The sequence below is a fragment of the Callorhinus ursinus genome, unplaced genomic scaffold, assembly GCF_003265705.2.
Source record: "Callorhinus ursinus isolate GAN/ISIS: 27379988/994484 unplaced genomic scaffold, GSC_fseal_2.0 scaffold4, whole genome shotgun sequence".
In the NCBI taxonomy this organism is placed as follows: Eukaryota; Metazoa; Chordata; class Mammalia; order Carnivora; family Otariidae; genus Callorhinus; species Callorhinus ursinus.
The window spans coordinates 532,335-547,998 of NW_027397066.1; the positions used below are offsets into that span (position 1 = coordinate 532,335).

The following is a 15,664-nucleotide window of genomic DNA, read 5'->3' on the forward strand; positions in this document are numbered from 1 at the left end:
GGGGTGAAAGAGCCAGGCCCCCCATGCCTGGAGCACAAACCCCCCAAGCCCGACCTGGGATGTGTGTTGAGGGGGTGGCACGGGAGTCTGGAGCCACTGCTGGGGCAGGTGAGGGTGGCTGCAGAGGCCACCCTGGCCTGAGTGGGGAACGTAAGGGGTCTGTGCAGGCCGGGGGCAAGCAGAGGGGGTCCCGTGGGGGTGGTCCAGGCTGAGCCGCTGAGGGGGCAGAGACGCCCTCCATCCTGTTGGTGGGATCGAGGGTTCTGTCCCTGCCCCCTACAAGTTTCCTGGCTTCCAGCCTCAGTGTCCCCATCGTGTGGGGGGCAGTCACTGCCCTCAGGGCCATTGCTATCTGCTCAGTGCACCAGCCCCTGTAGCTGCCCTCGGGGCCTGGGAACCGGGTAGGGGGAGGCCCATTAGCAGTAGCCCATGCGCAGGGCTGGGGGGCAGCCTTCCAATAAAAGTGGTAGATGTTTTAGCAAATGGAGGGGCCTGGAAATGGCTAAGGACAAAAATAGTCCGTGGCTTGGCCAGGCTTGGCCAGGAAGACCCAGGAGGGGAGCAGTAACCCTCAGCCCCCTGGACTCCCCAGATGGCCTTGGCGGGGACAGAGGTGGCCAGGCCCCTGGTTGAGGCCACTTCGTAGGCACGGGCTTTCTGAGGAGTGGAATTCTGGCTCTGGAAGATGCAGTCCCCGGCCCCCCACCCCGCCAGAGCTGGGGCCCGAGGCCGTGGGGGCCTTGTCAGGAGCCCGAGATAATGGAGGCCTTCCTGTACCTGGGCAGGTGGGTGGGAGGGGGCTGGACCAGCTCCAGTCTGGCTCACATTGAGCTGGGGCACTGGACGCATGGTCAGCCCTGGGCCAGAGGCAGGTGAGGAGGGGGATCTGGGAGGGAGAAGCCACCTCTTTGAGTAGAGCCATGAGGAACACATGGCCAGGGAGGCGGAACCTTCCCCTCTCACATGGCGGGGAGCTGTGTGTGGGGGGGGTTTGGGAGGACACATTGGAACAGCCAGGTGGCACAAAATGGGGGGGTGGGTACACGGGCTGGACCAGAGCCCAGAGCTGGCCTGGCTGCCATGGGGCTGCCCATGCCCGGGGAGACACAAAATGAGCTGAGAGCCCAGGGCAGGCTCCTGGGTGAAGGGGACAGTATGCTTGGGCAGACAGACATTCCTTGCCCTCCTGGGGCTGGTCATCCAGTGGCAGAGAAAGATAATAAATGTGTATGTAACAGTTAAACAAACAACAAATGAGGAAACTGTATTTATAACTCATATTATAGTTAAAACTTGAATTTCCTTAATAAATAAAAAGTGCTTGCAAATCAATAAGAAAAAGACCAGTCATAATTTCCCAAATAGAAAATAGTTTGAAAGAGGTAATTCGTAGGACATGGAGACATGGGCAGTGTGCAATCTCACCAGTACCAGGAGAAAAGCAAATAAAACCACATAGAGGCACCACTTCTCGCCTGCCCCACTGGCATGAATTATATGGCTTGATCTCGCAGTGCCTGGGTGGCTGTGGGAGAACACACTGGTTAATCCAGGAATATCTCCCCAGACTGCACAGGTACATGTCTTGGTTAGCGGCTCCACTCCTGGAATCCACCTGAGGATGAATGTGTTCAGCCATGACAACCACCCAAGGACAAGCCACAGGCTGGACCGCGGTTCGTAACACCAAAAATGGGAAGGCGTGAGGAGGGCCTGGGAGAATGAGCAGTGACTCATCCCCGCACCGGAATCCCACACAGACACCCCGGTGCTGCCCGTGGGGAGTGGAAGACCCTGATGCTTACTGCTCCCAAGTGTAAGAACGCAGGGAGACAAAGAACCCACTGGCCACTGAGGGCAGCCGCTGAAGGGTCTTGTAATGTCACCCCATCTTTTTGTGTCTCTTGTCATTCCGAGTCATTTGTGCCCATGGCACCCCTCTGGCTGCTCCTGGGCGGGTGGACTGGCAGCAGGTGGTCACGCTGTCCCGGTGAGTGCTCAGGGTTAGACCAGGGTGGTGGCCCCTGGCTGGGCCACGGCTGCCAGGTGAGGCAGAAAGGACTCGATGCCCATGACCCCGGCTTGTCTGAATGCCCCGTGCCAAGGGGAGAGGTCTGCAGGGTAGCATGGGGAGAGGTGCTGGTCACGGGGACCCAAGGTCCCCTCCAAGTGCTTGGCACCAGCCCCTCAGTGGACCAGATGCTTTTCTTTATGCAGAGAGCACTGGCCGCCAGGGCAGCGAGCCCGGAAGAGCCATACAGCTGGCCCTCGTCTCAGTTTTTCTCCCTGACACTTTTTGCTGAAAAATCAATTCTGCAAACCCAGCTGGTGCGGGCTGAGAGCAGCTGGGGGCGGTGCAGCGGATGTTTGGGCAGATGTGGACCGACACCCCCTTCCCTGAGCCTCTCTGGGCCTGAGCAGGGGGGGAAGCAGGGGCACGGGGGGGGCCAGCCTGGGTGGGGCTGAGGTCACAGGCAGGGAGGCTGCCTCCCTGCCCGGTCCCTGCTCAGGTCACCCCCAGGACAGTGTCCCCCCACGTCCTGCCCAGGGCCCAGCCGGCATTCACAGACCCTTTGCTGGGTGCCCACCCACCGTCCTGAGCCCCCAGAGCAGCAGCACTCAGATCTCCCCTTCCAGCCCCATCAGAGAGGGCAGGGGGCTGAGGGCAGCTGACCCCCTCCCTGCTGGCATCCCTGCTGGGACCCCTGCCCTGCCGACCCCGAGCCCTGTCCACCCTCAGCCAGCCAGGGCTCGAGGGGTAGAGGGGCAGAGGGGTAGCCCTGTCCCAGGGTCCGGAAATCAGCTGGTTCTCTGCTGCACGGCCTGTCCCCGGCAGTCCTCGTGGGGAAGCGGCTGACCTCCCCGCCCGGCCACAAGGAGCTGCACAGTTTCACCCATGAGGGGGTCCGTCCCCGTCCCGGATGACATCTCAAGTTTATTCACACGTGTGTGTGCGCGCACGCGCACACGGGCACCACGCCAGCTCCGGGCTCTGTCTTCCCTGCGGACCTCGCATCTGTCTCCGCTGCTCTGCGGCTCGCTCCAAGCTCGGCGCGAGGGCAAGAGTTCCGCCACTCCGCGGACGGGACGTCTACATCAGCGCCGGTTTCTGCTAACCGAAACAGACCCGGAGGATTTTTCACGTTTATGAAAGCGTTCGCCAGACTAACGTGGGTCTTTCGTAAAAGAAAAGGGCGGACTCCAACTTCCAGAAAGCCGGAATACGTGTGCCCAGACCCCTGTGATTCCCGATAGGGGATGAGATGGCGGAATTTGTTAGAAACACACAGGTGGCGGCATTTTGGCTGGACTGTAAGGAGCTTCTGTGCTGGTGGAGAGAAGGCGTATTTTATCTTGTTAAGCTTCCCCACCCACGGCACAGCCTTGTGGCCGCCCCGTTGGCTCGGAGTCCGCCGTGGAGGCCAGAGCGCCTGTGCCGAGGTCCTGGGCTGCTGGTGGCGCTGGGGGCCGGCGGTCACAGCCTGCACTCAGGGGAGCGGGACGAAGGGCAGAACGCCTCGGCGCACCTGCTACATCGGTTTGCTCTGCTTCTCTCGCGGCTCCGTGAGAGTGGCTGGCGCCAATCAGCCCACGTGGTCCAGCGGTTGTTTGATGTTGCGTTTTCCACACCAACGTCTGCTGGCGCGTGTTGGCAGCTTGCCTCCTTCCCTTCCAACCCCCCCTCATGCCGTGGCCTCCACTGCACAGCCGGGGAAACAGGCACAGGGCCATGAAGGGTGCGGACCTGCGCGCTCTGCCTCCCGCCCCCATGCTGGGGCCCTGCTCTGAGGGCTGCTGGGTAGGCCCAAGGCCAGAGCAGAGTGCAGCATCTCCCATGGCTCTGCCCCACAGCCCCCAGACCCTGGGAGCCACCTTTCCGGCTCCTTGGGCCACACCCACACCCCAGCATCAGCAAAGCTCGCAACTCTCTCCTCCCGATGCATCCCACCCCCTTCCGGCTGCGGTCTCAGCAGCCCGCGTGCCCACGGGGCCCAGGTGGGCCGGGGCTCCTCTGGCTGCCGGGGTGGGGGCCCTGAGCAGATGCCGGGTGGGCTCATGGAAGGATTCCACAGGACTTGGTGAGGGGAGTGGGGGCCTCGGGCTCCTGGTTTGGGCCCTGTAGGTTTCCAAGGGGGCTCCAGGAGGCAGCTGGCCTCACGGAGAGCCCCCGGGCCAGAGATGGGCTGGGCAGCATCCAGCAGGGAACCCATCTGCTGGGCAAGGCCAAGGGCAGCAGTCTCAAGCACAGTGAGGCTCCGGGCCCTGAGACCACAGGCCATGCCTCCAGTGACCTGCAAGCCCGGTTGGGGACCCCAGGGGCTGGCACCTGGGCTGGGAGCTGCACCCTCCTGTGACCAGGGCCCCAGGTCAGCAAGGGCAGGGCTGGAGGCAAGGGGACGGGGTGGGAGGTTCACTTTGGAGACCGGTGACTAGACCCCTTTCCTCTCTGCTGTTGGTGGGTTTGCCCTCTGTTCGTTTCCGTTGCTGCAGGGTATTTCGTTGTGAAAAACACACTGGCTCGTCTCCCTGAGCATTCACAAAACCATGTTTCTAGTCTCTGATCATTGTCAGGAAAGCTGCTGCCGACAAGCCTGCTCTGTCCTTCACTGTGGGTCTACATCTGTGCTGGGGGGGTCCCTGGGGGGGGGACTGTGGCTGTGTCTGAGTCTGCCTGCCCAGGAAAGGCGCATCAGACAGGCATCTGCACACAGTGGGTCCACGGACTGTCTCAAGCAGCCCCCAGTGGGCACCGGGAGCATGGCTGCAGAGGGAGCATCACTGCAGAGGGAGAAGCTGGGAGCATGGCTGCAGAGGGAGAAGCTGGGTCCACAAGTGATCAGAGATGGCAGACCTTCAGAACTGCCCTCAACTGAGCCCAAACGGCAGATCTTTGTACCACAATGTCAGCAGGTGGGCTCTCCAGGGGAGAGGCGGCTCTCTCCCGCGGAGGACAGCGCCCAGAGTGGACCCAGCTGTGAGCCATGAGCAGACAACACTCCTAGCAGCTGGGGAATGACCCCTGGGTCCCAGAGCAGATGTGGCACCGAGGTGCCCGGGCAGCCCGCCCCTTGCACCAACTGGATTCACTTTGCAGGGCAAGTTCACCCCACTTGGGAACACTCTTCAAGGCGATTCTAGATGGTGCTTTTCTTCCAGGAATTCAGAGTCTGAGTCAATTTCATAAACTGTGTTGGGAGAGCGTCCCCCTTCCTATGCTCTGAAGTGTGTGTGAAATGAGTTGTTTCTTCCTTAAGTATTTGTTGAGATTAATGGTGGAAGCCATCTATTTGTAATTTCTTTGAGGAAATGTTTCTAAGTTCAATTTCTTTAAGGTTATAGAGCTACTCAGACCCTGCATGTTTCCTGTCGGTTTTGGCAAGTGGTTTTTCATTTCTCCAAGACTTCCGGCATCAGTGACCTTGGGGGCGGCCTCCTGTCTTTGTTTGGTAGACTTTGATCGATTCTATTAACTTTTTCAAAGAACCAACTGTTGAATTTGTTGGTCCTTTCCCACTTGGTTAATTCCCGTCTTGTTTGTTACTTCTGCCCATTGACGACCTCAGAGTTTATCTCGTCATATTCTTCGTCCAGCCGCTTAGGACACGCTCGTGCTCAGGCTGCGCTTTCTTCTCGGTTGGCCGCTCCACCACATCCCTGCGGGATCCCTCAGGGAGAGACGGAACAAAGGCGAACAACTGAAGACAGAAAGGCTGAGAACGTCCCAGGACCGAGTGGAGACACAAAGCCCCCAGCTCAGGAAGGATGATGGGTTCTGGGAGGACAGCCATGGAGGGTGCACGTGCTGCCACAGAGGAGCAGAGGGTCCGGAGACCCAGCCAGGACACCCACTCGGGACGAGGGAGGCCGAGGTCGACGGAAGGGCCCAGCCCAGAATCCTGTCCCAGCCAAACACCTAGTCAAGTGTGGGCAAAACCATGGCATTTCCCCAAAAGCCCCCCTCAAACGAGTGCTTGTCCACCGTGCTTCCCCCCAAACAACTGTGCAGGAAACACCACTGAAGGGTGAGCTCCAGGAGGCACAGCGGTGGCTCTGGCCGGGGGTGGGGTGGGGGAACAGGGGCGGGGGGACGCCCAGCTCGGGGAGGCCCCGTCCCTGCCCCCCCGGGTCCCGTCTAGCCAGACACTGAGGAGCGAGCCCAGGCCTCGCAGGGGCACCCTGGACTGTGGGCCAGCGCAGGGTGGGGGTGCAGGGCCTGAGGGTGCTGACGAGCCTTCCAGGGGAACCTGTGAAAACCGCTGGCTGTGACGAGGATGACCCTGTTTACCCCGAGCTACTGTGAGGAAAGGAGCACTCTGTTTGGCGTGTTTCTGCGAGCTGTGGAACCAGAGGTCCCTGCAGCCTTCCGGATCTTCTGGAACTCTCATCTGCCGAGGCCGTAACATCTGCTCTTGTCCCAGGCCGGCCCGAGGGAGGCGCACTTGGGAGAGAGGGGGGCCGTGTCCCGGCAAACGCCGTCGCTTGCGCCTGCACCCACACTGCCCGCTGCGCCATGGCAGCAGCTTCCAAGCCTGGACCCCCCCCAAAGGACCACGGCCCCCCGGGACTCCCCAGGGCCGCCCCCTTCAGCCAGAGTCCCCACGAGGCAAAGCCACTCAAACAGACGCTGGGCCTGCTGGTTCTTTCTGGGATTTTTATTTCTTTAAAATAATTCATACAAATGGTTACAGTCACAAACATGATTTTAACCAAAATATTGCTAGCCTACCACATCAGCAGGACGGCACCCGCGCAGGCCGGGACGCTGCGCCCTCACATCCCCAGGACAGATGCCGACGGCCGCCGTGCACAGAGGGCTAGGTGCACTGTTCTCCTGCAGCCACTCTGTGGTGCCGTCTTCGTTTGGAACAAGGGGATTCATGCCAAAATTAGGAAAAACAGCCTTTGTTTTGTTTTTCTAAATTATTCTAAAAATAAGACAAGCAGGTAGAAAAAACAATGCACTGTGTGGCGTAGAAAGAAAAACGGGAAGGATTCGTTGTCCTGAGAAGTTTGCCAACTGCCTCGTTTCGGGGCGTGTTCCAACACACACGGGATGCAGTCTGAGACCGACCTGCCGAATGCTCCCTCAGGGTTCTCTGTTGACAGCTAAGCAAACAAATCCTCTGAAATGTTCTAAAGACTGTACACAGACAAGAACATTCATGATAGAATTAACTACTAACTTCTTCTGCTTAACGAGGACGCAAAGGACACAGGACAGCGGCTGGCCCCGGGAAAGGGCAACTACAGCTGGGCGGGGGAAGCCGGCGCCACCTGGCCCCCGCCGGCGCCTGGACAGTCTCTGGAGCGCTGTGGCCACCCGCAGGCCGCCTCTGCACACGCCCGTCCGGGGGCGCCGCCCTGCCCGCGCCGAGGCTGTCGAGCTCCGCCCGGGCTACAACTGGTCACTCGCGTGGTCTCTATCTGCCTCGGGCTTGACGGTTTGGCCGGGAGAAGGGGCGTGGGGCGGGTGGGACACGGGGGGCAGGCCGTGGGACAGGGACATGGCGCTGGGGACAATGCCTTCGACGGCAGTCGGGATGCCGCTGGGGGCCACGCCCACCACGCCCGGCGGGTACCTGCTGGGAGGAGGGACGGCGTGTGAGGCTGGCGGGGTCCCTCCCGGGGCCACAGCGCGGGCCCAGGATGGCTGGGGGCTACTCCCAAAGGCCCTGCCTGGCGGGACCCCACCCTGGCCCTGACGTCTCCCTCACCCCCCTTCACCCTCAGGTCTGATGTGTTGGGCTCTCACCCCAGACCTTCTGGTCCACTGGGGCCCACAGGAGCACGCGCATCCAGGCCTAGGAGCCCCCCGACCCCGGGACCCTGCCTGCAGTCATCACGGACGTGCTCTGTGCTCCCGAGCCCACCGCTAACCCGCTCACCTGTAGGCGGCCCCGTTGAGCTCAGGGTGCACGACGGCTGGGTCCATGCTAGCCCAGTGGGTGGCGGCGGTCAGATGGTCCTTGTTGACGCAGTTTTTCAGGCTGTCGGGGATGCGGCCTGGCAGATGCAGCGGGGAGAGGAAGAGCCGTGGTACGCGACTGTGTCCAGGCGCGTGGCGGCTCAGCGGCGGCGGGCACGGGCCGCAGGGTCCCCCACAGCTGGACCTCCCCCCCTTGTCTGGACACGGTCACCTCACAGCTCAGAGATCCCCCTGGGCCTGAGCAGTGCCCTCAGTCCCCCAGCGGCCCCGCGTCTGCCAGGCCTAGGGATTTTGGGGAGCAGCAGACAGGCTCAGCCTAGTGTACAAGCGTAGCCAGATTTTTTAAATGTGCGCTGAGGAAGGGCACACGTGCTGAATTACCACAGGGTGACCGTGGGCAGGTGTCCTAAGTGTGATGCACAAGAGGGACAGAGGGCTGCATGGGGAGCACCACTGTGGAAGCCAGGTGCTGACCTCTGCACTCAGGGGGTTGGCACAGTGTGGCCCCCGCTAGCACGGCCGCCCAGCGGTGCAGGCCTCGGAAGGACGCTCGGGTCCTGCCGGCCACCCTCACCTGTGATGGCTCTCCGGATTTCCCGGGCTGCCTCCTCCCGCATCTCGATGGACGCCTGCTCGCTGTACCAGGCCGCGTGGGGGGTGCAGATCAGGTTGGGTGCATCCTTTAGGGGGCCCTGGCTGAAACTGCAGAAGGCACAAAGCAAGTCAGGGGTAGGGTGGAGGGTGCCTGGCCCTGCCTGGAACCACACTGCAGCCGGTGTCAGACCAGGGGACCCTAGGGTGGTCAAACCTGCCACAGACTCCCGACAGCAGCAGGGAGGAGTCCCAGCTCAGGGTACACGCCCCAGCCCGCTCTGCAGGTGAGGGCACGAGGCCCTGCAGTGACAGGCTGCCAGACAACAGGGCTGACGCACCGTCAGGTGCCAGCTGCTGCTCCAGACGGGCTTCTCAGGCGTGGGGTCTCTACAGACAGGCCACACGGGGGTCAGTGGCCTCCTTCACCTGGGTGCCCCCAGGCACTCCGCATGAAGCACAGGTCTGAGCCCCTCCATCCCTGCCCACGGAGACCTGGCTGGGCCCTGGGGGCAAGCCCGCCTGCAGCAGGACCTCAGGCTGGACATGTAGCCCAAGGACGGAGCCTGGAGACTGCCAGTGGGCATCAGCCCCGGGCCCCATGCCTGACAGGGGTCAATGCGGGCCACGAGCTGGGGCAAGGGCCTGGTGTGGGAGAGTTGGCATCCAGGAATCACCCAGGGCGCTGCCAGGAGGCACCTGAAGGGCTCGGACTCGTGCACGTCCAGGGCAGCGCCCCGGATCCGCCCTTCCTTCAGAGCCTGGGCCAGGGCCTTCTCGTCCACCAGGCCGCCCCGCGCCGTGTTCACCAGGAAGGCGCCTTGTCGCATCTGGGAAGACACAAAAACAGCACCAAGAGTGAATCAACACAGGGGCCTCTTCACTTGCCCCCCACCCCCAGGGGACGGGCCCAGCAGGGACGGGGAGCAGACGGGCCGGGAGTGGGACGAGAGCTCAGGAGTCTGTGCGGACCCTCCTCCCACCTGAAGACCTCTGGCTGGAGCAAATGCACCAACACACAGCCGGTCTCCTCCCATTCCTGGCAGTGAGGTGCGGGCTGTGTCGTGGGGTCTCCTGGCCCAGCCCCCAGGATGCTTGGGGTGCCTGGAAAGGACCTGGCATGTCTAGGACACGGCCTGGCCCAGGAGTGATGGGCACAGGCCCCTGAGATGAGGTCTTCAGTGCAGTGGCCCTGCCAGAGAGCCCCGTGCCCGAAACTGGGCGACAGCTTCATTTCCTTTTGCTAAAAGCCCTCAGAGCTGCCCGGAAGGCACTCCTCTCCAGGCTTCATGATAAGGGGGGCTCCCCGTGCTCTGAGGTGACAGGTCCCTTGAGACCAACTAAGCCTGTCCCGCCGCGGGGCTCACGAAGCCCGCTCTCAGCTCAGCTCCTCGGTTGGCTCTCCCATTCACACCCAGTTTTTGGGGATGGCACCCCAGGGCCATGCCCGTGCCCACCCCGCTCCCCAGCCCACACCCACCCATGGTAGACAGAGAGGAGCCCCAGGTGCCTGGCCTCGTCCTGCATGGGAGGCGGAGAGCATCAAGCACACGCCAACCCGTAGACCTGTGCGCACACGCACGTCCCCACACCCGTGTGTGTGCACCCAGGGCAGCGCCCCATAGTGGCCGTGGGACACTCCTGGCCATAGTCAGCGCTCACCCTGGTGCAGGCAGACATGCGACAAAGCCCGAGTCCCCGGGCGCAGTGTGTGCTGTAGCCGTGGGGACGCCGGGGCCCTCCGCACAACTCGGGACACAGGCCCGTCTGCAGTTGGCTCCCCAGCACTTGAGCCCGTGGGGCGGGAAGAGGCCCCAGCCCTGGACCCCCCAGGCCATGACCCTGCGCCCACCTGCTTGACGGTGAAGTCGTTGATGAGGTGGTGGTTGTGCTCGTTGAGGCCGCAGTGCAGGGTGACGCAGTCACTGTGGAAGAGCAGGTCCTGCAGAGTGCTCACCCGCTGCAGGCCCAGGGCCCGCTCGGTGCCGTCCGACAAGTACGGGTCATAGAAGAGCACGTTGAAACCGAAGGCCTTGGCCCGGAGCGCCACCGCCTGCCCCACACGACCTGGCAGGGCGGGACACGGCGTCACCACAGCCATGGACCGAGGGGCCCCCACACGGCCCGCGTCCCCGTGTGCCTGGGGCTGACGCTGAGGGGAGCGAAGCCCCATCCACCCCAGGACCCCTGCCCGGCCATGCACAGACAGGGGATTCAGGGGGGAGGGCGGGAGGATGGAGGTGCGCCCCAGGGAGTGCACGGGGTGGGGGCTGCAGCATCTGAGGAGTGGCCCTGCATCTTGGAGAGAGGGTGCAGGGCCGAGGGGCTCACAGCCCCGTACCCCAGGAGGTAAGTGCTGACCTGGACACAGTGGGGCCACTGGGCAGCTGGGTGCTGGGCAGGGGTGGCCAAGGTCCCCACATTTCAGGGGGCCCCACCCCTCCTGGAGCCCCCGGGGCTTGCTCTGAGCAAGAGAACGCTAACAAAGAAAGCAAGCAGGGGATGGAAACATCCCACGCACCCTGAGGCCGCCATGGGGGCCGTGTGCACCTGCCTGCCGGAGGGCATCTGCCAGGGGAGCAGAGTCACCAGGGCCCCAGGCGATCACTGTGCCATGAGTGACCCCAGGTGAGGCTGGGGCAGAGCCATCCTGCCAATTCTACCCAAAATACGAATCCACAGCATCATGAGATCAAGTAACTGGTTGTCTCCCAACACTCCGTCACAGAGTGTCCGCGACCTGGTAGATGGTACCTGACACGTACCCAGACCAAGAACACCATGTAAACAGTCACAAAAGGGTGCCCAGATGGTGCACCCGACTGAGTGTCCGACTCTTGATTGTGGCTCAGGTCATGATCTCAGGGTGGTGAGATCGAGCCCCACATCGGGCTGCACGCTCAGAATCTGTCTGAGATTCTCTCTCTCCCTCTGCCCCTCCCCTGCTCGCGCACTCTCTAAACAAATAAAATCTTTAAAACAAACAAACAAGCGAACAAACAGTCCCTAGAGGAGCCAGGGTGAGGGGCTGCTCTGGTCGCCTCTGCCACATCACCTGGCTCTGGTTAAGACGCAGACTCAGCCCCACCAGGTCAGAGCCGCATTTAAGTCAGGCCTGTTGAATCTCTTGACAACACTGCTTCAGGAGGTCAGGTGGCCCCCAAATCCACCCAGCCAGGCAAACCCAGCTGCCCACTGCCCACCCAGGCCCTGAGGTGCAGGGTGCCCATGGGGGCCAGTGCCGGCGTCCGTGTGCCCATCTGCAGCAAGACCATACTGGACGAGAGGCCTGCGTCTCGTGGACGCCCTGACGTCTTACACTAAGGCAGGCGGGTCCGTCAGGTCTCTCCCACGCTGCACAGAGCGGTGCCTCTGCTGTGGAGCCAGTGGGGCAGGGGTGGGCACGGGGGCCTACCCAGAGCAAGTTTGGGAGGCAGCAGGACGAGGGGGCCGGCAGTGAGCGATGGCCCCGTCCATCCCGGGCCTCCCAGGTGGATGGAGCCGAGTTCACACGCAGAGATGGGCCACAAACAAGGCAGAGAAGACGGATGTCACCGACCCAGGACAGTGGCCCACACAGCGGGTGAACCAGCTCCCTCCACCCAGAGCAGGGCTAAGAGCCACCAGGCCCTCACCAGAAGGCCATGGGGTGGGGGCGGGAGGGCAGGGTGAGCATGTCTGAGTGTGGTGAGCATGTGTCAATGTGTGGGTGGCGTGCATGAGCGTGCATGGCTGTACGCAGAGGCATGGCACCCGCGGCAAGTGTCTCACGTCTGCCTGTGTGTGACCCACACCCAGTGTTCCTGAGGCAGAAGGAGTCAGCCCCAGGCGGGCCCTGGGTGGGGGGAACCGTCCGGCAGCACAGCCAAGCCCTGGCTCGAGGTCTGCTGAGCCCCTGCAGAGGGAGAGGACGGAGCTTAACTCACCCAGTCCTATGATGCCCAAGGTCTCCCCGCGGATCCTGGCGGCTCCGGAAGCTACTTCCCGGATCTGCTCGACGCTCTGGACCCGAGTGCCTTCCCGTAGCGCCTGGTGCAGCCACGTGGTCCTGCGGTACAGGTTGAGGATGTGGCACATGGTGGAGTCAGCGGTCTCCTCGACAGACGCCGCCGGCACGTTGCAGACAGCGATGCCTGGGAAACACAAGACACACGGAGGTGGTCACCAAAGCCAGTCCTGGCGCTTCCCCAAAGAAAGGCCAGACCCCGACACAAGTGCAGATGACACACCCCAGCCGTGTGGAGAAACCGCCTGTAGGTCCAGCGAGTAGACAGGACAGAGCAGAGACTGCCTGGGCAAATGCCAACACCTGGGTCTGCCCTGCCTGGACCGCGGGCCACCTGACCTTCCAGGAAGGGGTCACGGGCAGGTCAGCACCCGGAGCCGCTCACACCCACACAGTCCCACCCCTCCTGCCTTCCTTGGCTCCCAGGCCAACTGAGACCTGGCTTTGGGTAGAGAGGCCCCTGTCCTCCCAATTCCCACACAGCCTCAACAGCCCCTTAGCAGCCGTGGAGAGTGAGCTGGTTCAGGCTCTTCCTCTATGCTGAACTTCGGTGGCCAGTCCCGTGCATGCACGGGCCAGGTACCACTGGGCCTCATGGCCCAGAAGTGGACCCAGCCCCTCTGCATTTCTACACGCCTCTCCCGAGCCTGACCCCTTCCACCCTCATTCTGCCCTGCCCTGCTATCTCCTCGCTCTGCCTGCAGAGTGGTCACCTCCCCACTGAGGGGAGGCACCTGCTGGCCAGACAGGGCTCTGAGGCTCCTGAAGCTACTCCAAATGGCAGGACAATGCCCAACACAGCCACAGGGCTCTAGCAGAGGGTCCAGGGTGGCTCCCATACTCCTTTCCAGAAAAAACTCAGCCCACCAGGAAATGCGAGAGCAGGCGGGAAGCAGGAGCACCAGACTACACCATCCCCTAGATCTGGGGACAAAACTGCTGGCGGAGAGGGCAGACCAGGTTCTGGGACTTCTGAGTCCCTACCTGAGCCCCCACCTGAGTCCCCGCTTGTTCCCAAAGGACACGTCCCTGACTGTCCCTGGTGGAGGAACAGAGACCCAGCCTGTGACATCACAAAACAGGGCAGACTTGTGCACCGGGACAAAGGCCCCCAGGGACCCCCGGGGCAGAAAGCACACAGGCCATGGTCCCCCGCTGCTGCAGGCGCCTTACTGGGGATGCCACCTAGGGACAGGTGACAGTAGGACCAGAGGGCTCTGCCACGTGACCTGGTGGTGGGCAGGAAAGTCCGCACAGAAGCAGAGTAAACTGAGTCTGCAGAAGACACAAATGCCGGGCCATCCCAAGTCCAGTTCCTTCAGCTGCAACCTGGGCAAAAGCATGGGCCAAACCAGGCAGCGGGGGTGCAAACTGAAGCTGCGAGCTGGTCGGGCACACGGAGATCAGAGTGCACCTGCCCCCTGCAAGGCTTTCTGAGGGAGCCGCGTTGACCAGGGAACTGGCGTGGGGCCCCGCACCCCGAAAGCCGGCTCACAAGCCACCTCCAACCAAACAAGGAGCTGCAAGGGAATTCTCGGTGTAAAGCAAAACCAACCTACAAGGCCAAGGAAAGAAGATGAAGAGTTGCAAAGGGAAGAACTGCGAACACCCTACCTAAGTCCCCAGCAGACTTGATGTCGATGTTGTCAAAACCGCTGCCAATTCTGACAATGATGCGCAGAGCTTTGAACTTCTCCAGGTCCTCCCTGGTCAGCGTGATGGTGTGGTACATCAGCGCCCCCACCGCCTCGTTCAGCACCTGCCGGGAGGGAGGGTGGCCACCCAGTCAGAGGCCGGCCGGCGGGGGCCCTGAGTCTGGCTGCTACTGGCCGCCTGCCACCCCAAACCAGCCCAGACACCCCAACCCAGGGGCGGGGGGAGGGCTGCTAATGCTCTCCCCTCCAGCCTGGCTGCAGGCTGGGACGGTCCCCAGAGGCCCGCAGTTCCCTCGGGTCTCTGTCCCCATGTGCACCGCACTTCGGCCTCCCCTGGGCAGGAGCCCCTGCTGTGACATCGGGGGTGACTGCAGGGTGACCCTGTTGGCTCTGGGCTCCGACTTCCCAGCAGCCGAGGGGCCCCACCCCCCGAAAAAACGCACTCTGTGTGTGTATGCGGGGGCCTGGACTCACCTTCCCTGTGGGCACCAGACAGTAAAACAGGATGCTGAGGAGAACGCAGAGCATCCGAAACCCCCAGACCCCTCAAGGGCCACACTGACACACTGTTACGGGGGGAGAGCGACAAATAGTCCCGGCAGAAACGCACACGGGGTCCCGTGACGGCGACCTGCCACTGGGAAAGGGCCGGCCTCCGGGTCACTGGCCCCTGTGCACTGCCCACTGCGCCCTCCCCACGTGCTCCCCCGTGGCTCCCACATGCAGACGTGGTCTGCACGACAGCCCTGGACACCTGCCCTGACGGTGTTCACAGGTCTCTCTGTGGCCTGGGTTGCCTTGCGTGAAGCCCCATGAGCAGGTCACTTTCCTGTCTCCCCAGAGTTTGGATGATATGTGCTGACACGCTACTCTTGTTTGCAAAACTGCCCAATGGGGAGGACCCTCCCCAAAGTTGGGGCTCCACCCACGGCCCTGCCCCACAGGGCCCCGCCCCACAAGACCCCTCAGCTGGCGCTCTCCACGGGTGGGGACAAACCCTGAAGAGGAAGGCACAGGCGGAACCCACGCAGACCACGCTCACGCCCCACGCCGGGCCAGGAGTATGCAGGCGACGCCCCCCCCCACCTAGCCAGGGAGGTGCAGATCACGCACATGCCCCACGCAGGGCCAGGCGGGTGCACCCCATGCCCTACGTAGGGTCGGGCGCGTGAAGACCACGCCCCACGCCGGGCCAGGCACGTGCAGACCACGCCCCACGCCGGGCCAGGCCGGGGCAGAGCACACCCCATGCCCTAGGTAGGGCCAGGTGGGTGCAGACCACGCCCCACGCTAGGCCAGGCGCATGCAGGCCACGCCCCACGCCCCACGCCGGGCCAGGTAGGCGCAGAGCATGCCCCACGCAGGGCCAGGCGCGTGCAGGCCATGCCCCACACCCCATGCCGGGCCAGGCAGGCGCAGCGCATGCCCCACGCCCCACGCCCCACGCCGGGCCAGGCGGGTGCAGACCACACCCCACGCCCCACG

The 15,664-nt window shown here is 62.9% G+C and overlaps 1 protein-coding gene across 3 annotated transcripts in view; it reads right to left on the reverse strand.

Annotated features, from left to right (window-relative positions):
- Positions 1 to 6,638: 6,638 nt before the first annotated feature.
- Positions 6,639 to 15,664, reverse strand: part of CTBP1 (C-terminal binding protein 1) — a 27,591-nt gene continuing 18,565 nt past the window's right edge. For 2 of the 3 annotated variants that reach the window (XM_073891293.1, XM_025887163.2), the window contains exons 4-10: positions 14,139 to 14,283; positions 12,445 to 12,651; positions 10,371 to 10,585; positions 9,218 to 9,348; positions 8,502 to 8,629; positions 7,887 to 8,004; positions 6,639 to 7,583 (exon numbers count right to left, since the gene is read on the reverse strand). In XM_073891293.1, the coding sequence (XP_073747394.1) occupies positions 7,397 to 7,583; positions 7,887 to 8,004; positions 8,502 to 8,629; positions 9,218 to 9,348; positions 10,371 to 10,585; positions 12,445 to 12,651; positions 14,139 to 14,283 (1,131 nt within the window). In that variant the 3' untranslated portion in view covers positions 6,639 to 7,396. The remainder of the gene's footprint in view (positions 7,584 to 7,886; positions 8,005 to 8,501; positions 8,630 to 9,217; positions 9,349 to 10,370; positions 10,586 to 12,444; positions 12,652 to 14,138; positions 14,284 to 15,664) is intronic. The other variant, XM_025887164.2, reaches the window with a different exon arrangement.